At 36.5% G+C, this 12,024-nt stretch overlaps 1 protein-coding gene across 3 annotated transcripts in view; it reads left to right on the forward strand.

Moving 5' to 3' along the window:
- The window catches only part of LOC131070921 (probable protein NAP1), a 258,974-nt gene that overhangs the window by 87,519 nt on the left and 159,431 nt on the right, over window positions 1–12,024 (forward strand). For 2 of the 3 annotated variants that reach the window (XM_058006606.2, XM_058006607.2), the window contains exons 4-5: window positions 3,436–3,516; window positions 3,618–3,698. The exons of the other annotated variant lie outside the window; for it this stretch is intronic. In XM_058006606.2, the coding sequence (XP_057862589.1) occupies window positions 3,436–3,516; window positions 3,618–3,698 (162 nt within the window). The remainder of the gene's footprint in view (window positions 1–3,435; window positions 3,517–3,617; window positions 3,699–12,024) is intronic. 3 annotated transcript variants of the gene reach the window in all.

Below are 12,024 nucleotides of genomic sequence, written 5' to 3' on the forward strand. Positions count from 1 at the left end.
CTCCTCAAGACAAATAATAAATAACGTCTTGTGTAGGACCACAACTTGCTGCCCTTGGTGGTGACTTTTGATTTGTATATATATGATACATTTTATTAAGATTGCCGAAGGTTAACAAAACGTGCATATGGTATGAGCCTGCAGGAAGTCCCAGATCATAGCCAATACAAAGTTAGTGCCAGCAACAGAAAGGCACTCCATCAATCCAAAAGCTGAAGGGCATGCTATCAACAAAATTGGGCCCGAACAGATACCCACAGGAAATTTGCTACAGAAAAAAAGAAACAGGATCAGATATTTAATAATAAGGAAAATTAGATATTGTGATTTTGTTTGATAGCTCTCTCATGAATTTTCTTATATAAATCTCTGGACTCATTGTCAAGGATTTAAATCCCATTACCTTAAGAAATGCACTCAGCCAAGGAAACACCAGCATCATGATCAATAAACTGATGGATATAATCTGATTCTCTTTACTTTTAAGAGAAGATTCAGCCCTAGCAAGCTGGGTCCAAGCATCATTACACAGCAGCAACTAATGGATCAAGAGGAGGGGTTTCATTCTCGGGCCTAAGTAACTAATGGATCAAATAAAGTCCCTAGCTGATCCTTTTGCTTGAACACATCTTTATATAGAAGCATGGTACCTTAATCAAGGATCTCCTGAAAGTCTCTTTTGGGCACTTTCAGCAACAAGTTAGCCTGCAACCAAAAAGGAGAAAAAGAGGCTTAATTACATTATTCAATAATTGATCATCTTTTAACATGAAACACTGCATTGTTCCTCGCTTTCTACAAAACTACAGAACTTCAGTGGAGATAAAATAAGTGAAAACTTTCTAATAAACTTTCTAAACTTTCTAATGCAACAGATAAAGCCTAACAGATCACCAGTCCAAGAAATACAGTAATAATCAAGACACTTAATCCAGCACTTCAAAACTATCTAGCATAATTGCATTAAAATAGGAGATGCAGATAGGCTGCATTAGTGCTACAAAAAGAGTAGGGACTCATAAAAAAACCAGAAGCAGCAGGACTGAACTGAACAACAAGCTTCTAATGGACAAGCAACTATCAAAACAATATTTTTTAGGCTCAATAATCTATCACGCCACATCACAAGAAAAATCTAAACACCACTCAGCATTCCAAGAGTTAAACAACTCCTAGGAGAAAGACAGCTTGCTATACAGAAACTTACTAGAGGCCTTGAGGAAGGAAGGAACCTCTCCATTCCAAAAGAGAGGACTGACAGAAAACATCATCAAATTTTTTAATGCTCTTAGCAAACCAAAATCTGGTAGAGCATCTTCTGATAAGGGCCAGAGGAGTATCACTTCAAGATAAGCACCACAAAAGAGATCTATAGGTCTGGCAATTGTTACCTCCCCTAGAGAATACCTCATGACCAGAAAGAAGTTGTCTTACACCTTAAAAAGATTTCCAAATAGGTGTTTTAAGTAATTTCTGTATAGAATGAGATTCAAATGGAAAGGTTCTTCTGTTTTGTTTGTCTTATTGGCCCATCATCTCCACCCAATCAAGTATTTGGTTTTCACCAAAAAAATTCCAAATTAACGAGTATAATGCATGAGTGACAATCTATCTATCCATAAGCAATAGACATGATCATTAAGATGTGAATTTAAAGGACCTTGAAGAGACATTCCAAGATGAAGAAATGGAAATGGAAATTTATATCTTGATCTTTATGGTGTGGAGAGTGCAAATGATTTCTTGATGGAGCTCCATCTCAAGTTCAAACCTGACTGGAAACACAAATGCTATTCAATAATACAACATCCATTGTGAGAAACCACTATAAATTAGTGAGATTGGAAGGAATTACCATTGGATTAAAAATGCAATGCCAAGGTTATGGTTGCATCCCTCAAGAGTCAAATTTTAAGATAACCAGAATCCAAACATTCCTAGTCTGGGCCTTAATAAATTTATTAGTAGTATTTTTTTGATTAATATCTAAGTTACCGGTTCTCCTAAAAATGCACTAGGTCCGGGTCCCGGTTCGTGCCTGGTCCTAGTTTGGCCCGGGTTTGACTTGGGTCCTTCCCAGGTGGCCGGGTTCCTTGGGACCCACAGGGAACCCGACCACCTGGGAAGGACCCGGGTCGAACCCAAGTCGAACCCAAGAGGACCCGGGTGAACCTAGGAGGAACCGCGCGAACCCAGGCCCGTGGGTTCCCAAAAACGGGGCTCACGGGTCAAAAAAACAATAAAAAAAGGCTTTTTAAAATAGTTTCTTAATAATAAAACCCTAATTCGCCCCCCTTTATGACTTTTTAAAAAAGACTTGAAACTTGAATATTATTTTTTTTGCAAATTATGAATATGATATTAGACTTTAGTTATTAGTTTACTGATTACATTTGCGATATATGAATATTTATTGGCATTGGCAATTATGGATTTATGATTTTATCATTTATCATTTATGTATGGAAAGTCACATTGTAAATTTTATTTTTGTATGGATTGTATATATTGAACATATATATAATATATGTGTATATATATATATATATATATGTATATGTATATATACATATATATATATATAGATATACATATATATGTATATATATATATATATCTGTGTGTGTGTGTGTGTGTACGGACAAACCTGTACCCGTACCCGTACCCAAGATTTTTTTTTTTTTTTTTGTTGCCGAATCCGTACCCGAATCCGAACCTGAACCGGTAACTTAGATTAATATGTATTAACCTCAAGATCTTCACATGAGATTTTCATAATTACAACATACACTAAGGAGCTGTTATCTGACTTATTAGCTGCTCACCTTGTCCTCATTCTCCCAATCATCAGGTGACAGGCACAGTGCTTCTGCTTGGAAAATAAGTACATTTGTTATGTCGATCGAAGCTTAATTTCAAAGGGACATTCATATTGCTTAAAAATCTTAAACATAACTAGTGAGGACATGGTAATATCTCTGTACTCATGCAGCTCTTTTTTGTCGCTCCATTGAAGTTAGTTTACTTTGTAATGAAGTCAGTGTAAATGTGTGCCTATATCAGTAAGTTTCATAAATTTTTGACTTATGGAACCATTTTGATTTGTTTTTAAGCATTGATAGAATCAATTTTATTATATTATCTTAAAAGGCCTTTAGTTGTCTTGGCTGTCTCATCTTCTTTGAATACCACTTTTTGGTTAGTTGTTCATTTTTGTTCCCTTCAAAATATTTAGACTTGTCAATTTCAGTAAAGTTTACCACTACGATTAACTGTTTCTACATGGTAGCTGAATAGTTGAAAACATTGTTTCATGCAAATGGCCACCTAATGTAATTATAGGAGGATTCTTTTGATTGTATGCTTTGGAAAATCCAAACTTCTTCTGAAGTTGTAAATTCTTAATGTGAACTTGATTTTTTTGTTGTGTTGTAGTTACTTTTGGACTTGATGACATTTCGAGAGCAAGCATTACGACTTATTCTAGACCTTAGTAGTACTGTTATTACTCTTCTGGTAAGGGCACTGCATCTATTTGAAAGCACACTATAATAGATATAGGGGATAGGAAGTGCATCTTCTTGTGTAACTAAAGCAAAAAAATTGTGAACGTGCAGCCTCATCAGAATTCACTGATTCTACATGCATTCATGGACCTTTTCTGCGCATTTGTGCGTGTAAATTTAGTGTCTGACAAGGTAATGCTACCTTATTATAATATTTGTCAAATTTGTTATTTTATAATATTTTATGCAGTTCTCCATCAGTCTTGTGATAATGCACTGTTCCTTACCAGTAACATGATAATTCTGCACTTTAGGACTAGAATGTCTGATAAAAATTGGGCACCCTTCTATGTGTTTTTAGAAAGAGGGCCAAAAATACATTCATCTTTATGAATGACCAAAAGATTATAATAAAACTGTGTAAAAGATCGAGGTACAACATTGGCCAAAGGGAGTGTGTAACACCAACACAATATAAATATATACTAATTGTAAGAGAAAAGAGCATGCAAAGTGAATAATAAAAGAAAAAAGGACTAAGAGTAAATGAAAGATGAAGATTAGCTTCCTTCCCAAAGAAAGATATATATCAAGGAAAGTGTCCCAGGATTCTTTTGTTTGGTATGGGTAATTCAAAGATTAATTGATGGGGGATGAAACCAAATAATGACTACAGGTCTAATGTTTCAGAAATGTGGGAATCAGTTGGAAATTTTTATTTTCACAAGGTGCACTGAAAGTATTTAATCCTGTAAGAGAAGAAGTACATTGCAAATTAAAGCATGTAATAGATTCAAATTAACTAACCTAAAAGTATGAGCTAAATAATTATATAAAGTAACTAGGCCACTATTCTAGGCAATTGTGAAGGATGGAAATTCCTGGGAATTAAAATATCGAGTGTTCATATTAATGTCTAGTGTCATTGCAAACACAACATTATTCAATATTAGACATTATTCATATGACATTGTTTGATAATTGGAGATGATTGAAAAGGGAAAAGTCGTTCTTTATTGCACAGTTACTTCCTGTTGGTAGACCTTGGATTTGAGTTTGATTGCCAATCATGTACTTATAATTTAAATCTACTCTATGTTAGTGTCCATCAGACTTAGAACTTCAAATTTTCATAGATTAAGATACAAATCCTAATCAACTTCCTTTATGAGTCATTGTTTGATCAGTTTTGCATGCAGGTGGAGGCGTAACTTGAATGCCATCTCTTGACAACTCAAATATTGTGATGAAGTAATCAATTTGAAACTTATTAGTTATTTCTAATCACATGGACCCCAAAAGCTATAAGGAATGCTTCTGACTGACAGGTTCTATCATCTTGGTAATTATTCGACAACTCAGTGGTTACTTGTGAGCGATTCAGACAAGCAACCTACCTCTACTAGAACTGAGTCTACTTCAGAATTCATAGAGTTCTTGGATAAATTAGGTGAGTACTGTTGATGGGTGTTTTATGACCACACCAACATAGAATAAAGTTTCCAACGGTCACTCTATCCTCTCTTGAGCAAAGACCCCTCGTATGCTAAGATTGCAAAGATCATAGAGGCGACTCCAAGGTTCCTACTGCGAACTTGCGACTTTATGTTGGATATGAGCTCGTTTGGCTTGATGTTTTGCTAGTAATCCAACGTGACTCACGTTTGAACCGTTCACTTCTTTTGCAATGCTGGCTGAAATTTCTTCATTGGATATTGCAATCTCGTGATGCTTCTTCCTCAAACAGACACAACTAAAATGAACTCAAATTAAAGGGGAAAGGCTTAGAAGGATCTAAATCTATTCCTAAAGGCAATGATATCAATGGATAGTGCTCTAATGGATGAACTCCAAATAAACCAAGTTCTGCTTTGCCAAGATCAACTTTAACTCCACAAGAGTTGGTGCAATCATCCAAGGGTTATGCAAAGAATTTTCATATCATAATGAACACCATCATAAGGAACAATGCACATTCAATGATTGAAGTTAAACATCCATATAAAAGGCTTAGGCTAACTTTGCACTGCAACTTATAATCAATAAGATGCAAAAAGTACGAGGCATGGAAATTCATCAAACACTATTACATTCTCCATTGAAATCAAAGCACTTTATCTAACAATTGAGAAATTGGAAGAACACCATGCAACAAGTTGAATTAAACATGAATCCACCATCTCTTCAATGAAATCATATTTTATTTCTCCATGTGTTACAACAATGTTTTCTACTTCTCCTACTCTACTTCTATTCTAAGGAGCAAGAGCTCTCTACTTGAACTAATGATCTATCTATCTAATGAATTACAAATGACAAGGCAAGGCCTTTTATAGAGATCCTTGCACAAATGAACAGCCAAGATTGATTTGAAATCAAGGGCCAAGATTACACCATGCAAACCCTGATTAGGGTTTTGACCAAAATGAACCCTTTGTGGCACCAAGTAGTGGGTTTGGTAATAAATAAGGCATCATGGCCACTTTGCATTAAATGACCCATCATTCCAAGTAAGGCGACCACTATGCATTAAATGAATTGCCACTCCATCAAGCATTTAATAGCTTCTCGCCCAAAATGGCACGCCCACTATCCCTCTCCTTGGTGTCAAATGCATTGAATTTGGTCATGACGGTTTGGAAACACGTGATTGGCCAGAGAAGATGACGGGGTGCCATGTCAGCATTTTGGACGCCTTGTGGACTCGGTGACTCATCACGAGGAATATTCTATTTTGTATCATTTTGTGATCAAGGTTCTAACTTTGATTAACTTTTGTGAAATTATCTTTCCTTGATCATTTTCTTCCTTCTATGTACTTGCTTGGGCTTGGAATATCTTCCCTTGTCGACGATTTTGTCATTCTTGAAGTCTTTCATACTTGAACTGGATCTCAAGGACATTGAATGCCTTCCTTGAACGTATGAAACTGGAATTCTTCTTCCTTGTTCTTTCTTGACTGGGACCTTGGACTTCCAGAGGAAATTCAAGATAGTTGTAAATTCTTCTCATCTGTACTTGTTTGAATCTTGAAGTCCTTCAACTGGCATTCTCTGGAACTGGAATTCCTCCTCCAAGAACTTCTGGATACTTGATTTCTTGAACTCGGATGTCACAAACTGGATTTCCTCATCTTGGACCTTCGTGCCTCTTGACGTCCTGATGTTGTCTTTGGATTGGATAGATGAATTCTTGATGTTTATCATTTTCTGAATTGTCAAGAATGCCATGTTTTATGAAAATATCTCCTTAGGAATTTCAATTTAATGTCTCTAGTCAATTTTCTTCTATGGGCGCATTTGAGATAGGTGGAAGGATTCTCCATGCCTTAGCCAAATTTTTATTGTTTCCAAGAATTCTGTCCTGAAGGAAGGAATTTCCAACACTTAGCCAATTTTACATGATTTCCAAGAATTCTATCTTGAAGGAAGGAATGTCCAACACTTTGCCAATTTTTCATGATTTCTAAGAATTCTATCTTGAAGGAAGGAATTTCCAACACTCGGCCAATTTTTCATGATTTCCAAGAATTTTGTCTTGAAGGAAGGAATTTCCAACACTTAGTCAATTTTTTCACTTTCCCAGAATTTTGCATACTTGGGTTCGTTTTGGCCTTGAAGTGTTGTGAACTTTTCATACATCACTCCATTGAGAATGGGGACCCTCCTTGTTTCTTGCTTTCTAGGGTTTTTGTTAGAGCCTTGTAACCTCTCGACACCAATTTTGTCAGTTTTGAATGGTCTGAGTTTTGAAAGTCATAAGTCAGTTTGTGCAATCCATGGTCAGAACAGAGTCTAGACATCGTCGGTGTGCCTAGAAATTCCGAAGGACAAAGATTGCAATTGATTCGAGTGAATTTGGACAACTTTCTATTTTTGGAAAGTTTTGCTTTTTTTCTTTTTCCTACTTTTTAGGAAGTTTTGTTTTTGGCACTTTAAACACGATCCCGAAATGGCTATTTTTAGAAGGTTTTTCCTATTTATTAGGGATGCTTGCTTTTTATATTTTTGGAAAGGGGATCTAGGGTTTGCATTATTGGCTCTGAGTTACATTGAAAATGATCGAAAATTCCTCTAAAAATTCAAGTTTTGCCTGGAAAAGCTAAGTTCCTAGATTTTAGGGATCTAGAGGAATTCAGAGGATAAATGGTGTATGAATTTCAAATTTCAAAAAGATCCGAGTTTAAATGCATAAGTTATGAAGATTTTGAATTTGGTTATCATGGAGATCAAGTGTCTTCAAGTCCGCCCAGCAAGGATGTTCATGGGATCATGAGTTTGATCAAATCCGCCCTTATGATGTATGCAAGGGGAAGAGATCTCTCCAAGTCCGCCTTGACTTGGTCAAGGAAGCAATGGAATCCGCCTAGAGATGTGTGAGCAGGGTCAAGATATCAAGCAACTCCGCCCTCACCTTGGTGCAAGGAAGTCATGAAGTCCGCCCATGTGGTAAGAGCAAGAGCATGTCTAAATCCACCTTGATGGCATGAAGAGGGAATGAAGCTGATGAACCCCGCCCATGGAGAAGGTGCACAACATTCACCAAGTCAGCCTTGACTTGGTCACAACTCCCCTCAAGTCCGCCTTATGTAGTGCAAAGAATGAATGAAGTCTGTTGGACATGGAGTGCACAACATTCACCAAGTCAGCCTTGACTTGGTCACAACTCCCCTCAAGTCCGCCTTATGTAGTGCAAATAATGAATGAAGTTTGTTGGACATGGAGTGCACACCATTGAAGAAGTCTGCCAAGTGTAAGGTAAAAGGGTGCAAAGACATGAGCAAGTCCGCCCTAAAGTGAGGTAAGAAGCAAGTGAATGGTGCATAAGTCACACCAAGTCCGCCCTCATACAAAGACCAAGTGCATAAGATGAAGGAAGTCCGCCTAACACAACAAGCATGAAGCACAAATCCCATGAAGTCTGTCATAGTGAATGATGCACAAGTCTAGCCAAATCCGCCCTACAACTGCAAAATGGAAACAAATTCATTAAGTTCGCCTTCATGAGAAACTTGCTAAATTGGGAGTTGGAAAATATTCCCATGGCTGTCAACAAGATTTTTTTGTCCAAGTTCAAACTAAGTGCAATTTTGGAAAGTTTTTAAAAATGGAAGTTTGAAGATTAAGTTCGATTCATCAACTTAGAATCAAATTAGAAACTTCCTCTTGGACTGAAATTCATAAATCAAACTTGCCAAAAGTATTTTCACTCAACTGAACATTAAAATAGAAGCTTTCTTTTGCAAATTCAAAGATTAAAGAGGAATTAGAAACAAATCAAAGAAGACAAGCGATGTTTCTAAATGCAAAATTCGAACTTCATAAAGATTTTATACAAATACCACTTCATTCTCTCATTCTTTCATAAGAAGTTCGAACTTGAGAGAGCAAGTTGAGAATGTTTCGAGAGGTTTTGTGCAGGTTTGAAGGTTTCCAGCGAGATTTCAAGGATTTATACACAGTTTGGAGAAGGATTTTGACTGTTTCGAAGAGTATTTCCATAGCATTTCGAAGCACAACCTCTAATTTTCCATCACGAACAGCATCTCTCTTTTTTTTCTCATCCTTTTGAAGGTGAATTTGGTTTCATAGGCAGGATATCAGGTTTCCTAACCTGATTTTTCAAGGTTTTTCAAGAGAAAGAACTAATATAACATATTCTCCTTCTATTCTTTCTGAATTTTCTACCCTATAAACCACTATTGATGCACACTTTAACAAATTTCTAGGACTTAGTTTATTATCAGTTCTGATTTTGATTAAAATCAGACATGCAAGTTCCCAAATTTGGTCATATTCAAGGGTTTTTCTGTAATTTTCAAGAATACCTAAGTGTTGAAAGTTTGAAACCCCCTTTAATGCTAAGTGTTGAAAAAAAAGAGTAAAAATCAGAATACACTTAGCCGCTAAAACTCCAAATTCACACTTAAAACGTAGATTCTAACTTAATTTTGTTCAATCTTTGCAGATTTGGATGACCTCAGAAGTTGGACCATCACGCAAAGTCCAAATGAAGTTCCAGGTTGATAAGGATTCTCCCTTGGAATCAAAGATGAACTCCAAATGGAAGCAGGTTGGAGATACCAACCATGGGCACATCAATCTTTGGGAGTTCAAGAAGAGGAGGCACGACATGGATACACAGTTACCCACTCCAATTGCACGGAAAATGATGCGAAATGGGATAGTGCAGGCTGCTGGTTTCCTTCCAGCAATTCAGTGTATTGAATTGATTGTAGAATGCTTCAAACATTATAACATAGAGAATAGAGAAATAGTTGCTCATGATGGCAGAGTGCTGGCAAATATCAGTGAAGTAGAAATCAGAGAGGCCTTCCGCATCTTTGAATACCACAACACAGTCTATATGACCAGGGATGAAGCAACCCAGCTATACAAGGATAATACGGAGGAGTATGACGCTAACATCAACCATTCATAGTTGGAGAAGCCTAGAAAAAGTATTTCAAAGATGCCTAAGACCTTCTTAGGCCTTATTTCAAAGAGGATTATGGAAACCTCATCGTCTTGCTAAACAGAGTTATGGGCAGCCAGAAAGGTGCTCCTTTCGAGCCGTGGATGTACCACTTTATCCATGAAATTACAGCTGGCGTGAAGATGATCAACTAGTCTAGGATTATCAGTGATAATTTGGATGATCAATTTAGGAACCTGGAGAAGAATATAACATTTTACATGAGTTCCTACTTGATCTATTCCTTGGCTAGAACATATAGATACAGGGGCCTAGTGTGCAAAGGAGCAGTAGGAAACAAGGAAAACCAGTTTGCTGTTTATGACTGCTACCCACAATTGCACCTGGAGGAGAAATTTCATTTAAAAAGGGTCAATGATGCATTCCTTATTTGGATGCATTGGTAAATGTATTCCCCATTGTTTTCTTTGATAGGTAAATTGAGTTTTCTACAGGGGCTGGTGGGATTGGTGAAAGCAAAATTCATGAAGTCTAAAGTGGTACCGAAAATGTTAAAATGCCTGATCAATAAGGCACAAGGGAGGGCCTATCAAAGAAAACTTGAAACCAGCAACAACCTAAACATCTGTTACAACAACATACAAGATCAAAAAAAGAGTCAAGTTAGCAATTAGAGGGACATGGGTGAAGAGCACAAAAAAATTACTAATGGGGGGGAAGGGGTGAATCAGTATTTTAAACTTTTAAGCACATGAAACCACAAAAACAAAGAGATAGAATAGAGAGAGCAAACATCAACAAGGAGAACACCAAATTTCACATGGAAAACCCTTTTGAGTAAAAAACCATGACATATCAATAGCTTTCACTAACAAAATGGGCACTGACCTAGATTACATACATTACCTACATTTAGTTTTTATTTGAGCACTGTCTTATGCACAAAACCCAGTACAACCTTGAAATCAAATATATTCAATTTGGTATTTGAGACCTTTTTCAGAAACAAAATTTCAGAATTGAACCAAATGAAACACAAGAGAAACAATCTGCAAACATGAACACAGAGATTTCTTGTGGAAAACCCTTTTGGGTAAAAAACCACGGCATCAATAAACTTTCATTAACTTAATTGGGCACCAACCCGATGGGCATCAACCCAAATTACATAAGAACAATCAATTTACACAGTGCACCAACTCTTTGAAAAACATGATCAGCAAGGATGAATTACCCACTCCACTTGATTGAGGCACCAACCTCAAACTCTCTGCTATACTGATAAACAGAATCCAAAAAAGATTTGAAATGATGATCCTAACACTTTTATTTCTATATATGGCTGTCCAGCACTACGTTTTCAAGAGATATGGATATATTCGAAAACCTCTACTCAAAACGGCACTTCATCAAAACAAATAAACACTACACCTCCAGAAACACCCAATACCACATTCATGCACACCAGAAGAAAAACTTTTTAGCTCTGCATCTCTCCTTTCTGTATATACGTATATTTCTCCTTATCAAAAAAATAAAGACTCGCCGTTCGAATTCAGTCAACCATATTTTCTTTTAATATACTTCGATCCCCAGTCGCTCACAGCAGAAATGAAAGACGTGTTCATTAAATTCTCCTTCAGCAAAAAAATGTAAAAACTTAATTGAGTCAACAAAGTTGTGCTGAAAACTTTTTACCACATTTGAAGAAGGCATTAGAAAGAAAGAAAATGACTTTCTTCAATCACTGTATTTCATAAAAATGCATCCTTTTTCAAATCGACACCGCATTTGACTCTTTGCGTTTTTTGAGTGTTTACGTTCGTTGACTCCCTTCCACGATCTATGGAAACTTATTAAGATTTGTTTTTAAGAAAAACAACACCTCCCAGCACGATCAAAAATAAAGATGCCCTGTCCAAGGAAAATTCCACTCACTAACGTTTTTTTTTAGTCTTTCATCCCAACATACCAAAAAGAAATAACAAACTTCCCACTTTCAAGTTCGTGTTTTCTGAAAATACCACATGTCCTCTATCAAAAAACGCCCATTCAAAACATATGCGATTTAAAAAAATAAAAT

This window comes from Cryptomeria japonica, chromosome 1 (genome assembly GCF_030272615.1).
Source record: "Cryptomeria japonica chromosome 1, Sugi_1.0, whole genome shotgun sequence".
Lineage (NCBI taxonomy): Eukaryota > Viridiplantae > Streptophyta > Pinopsida > Cupressales > Cupressaceae > Cryptomeria > Cryptomeria japonica.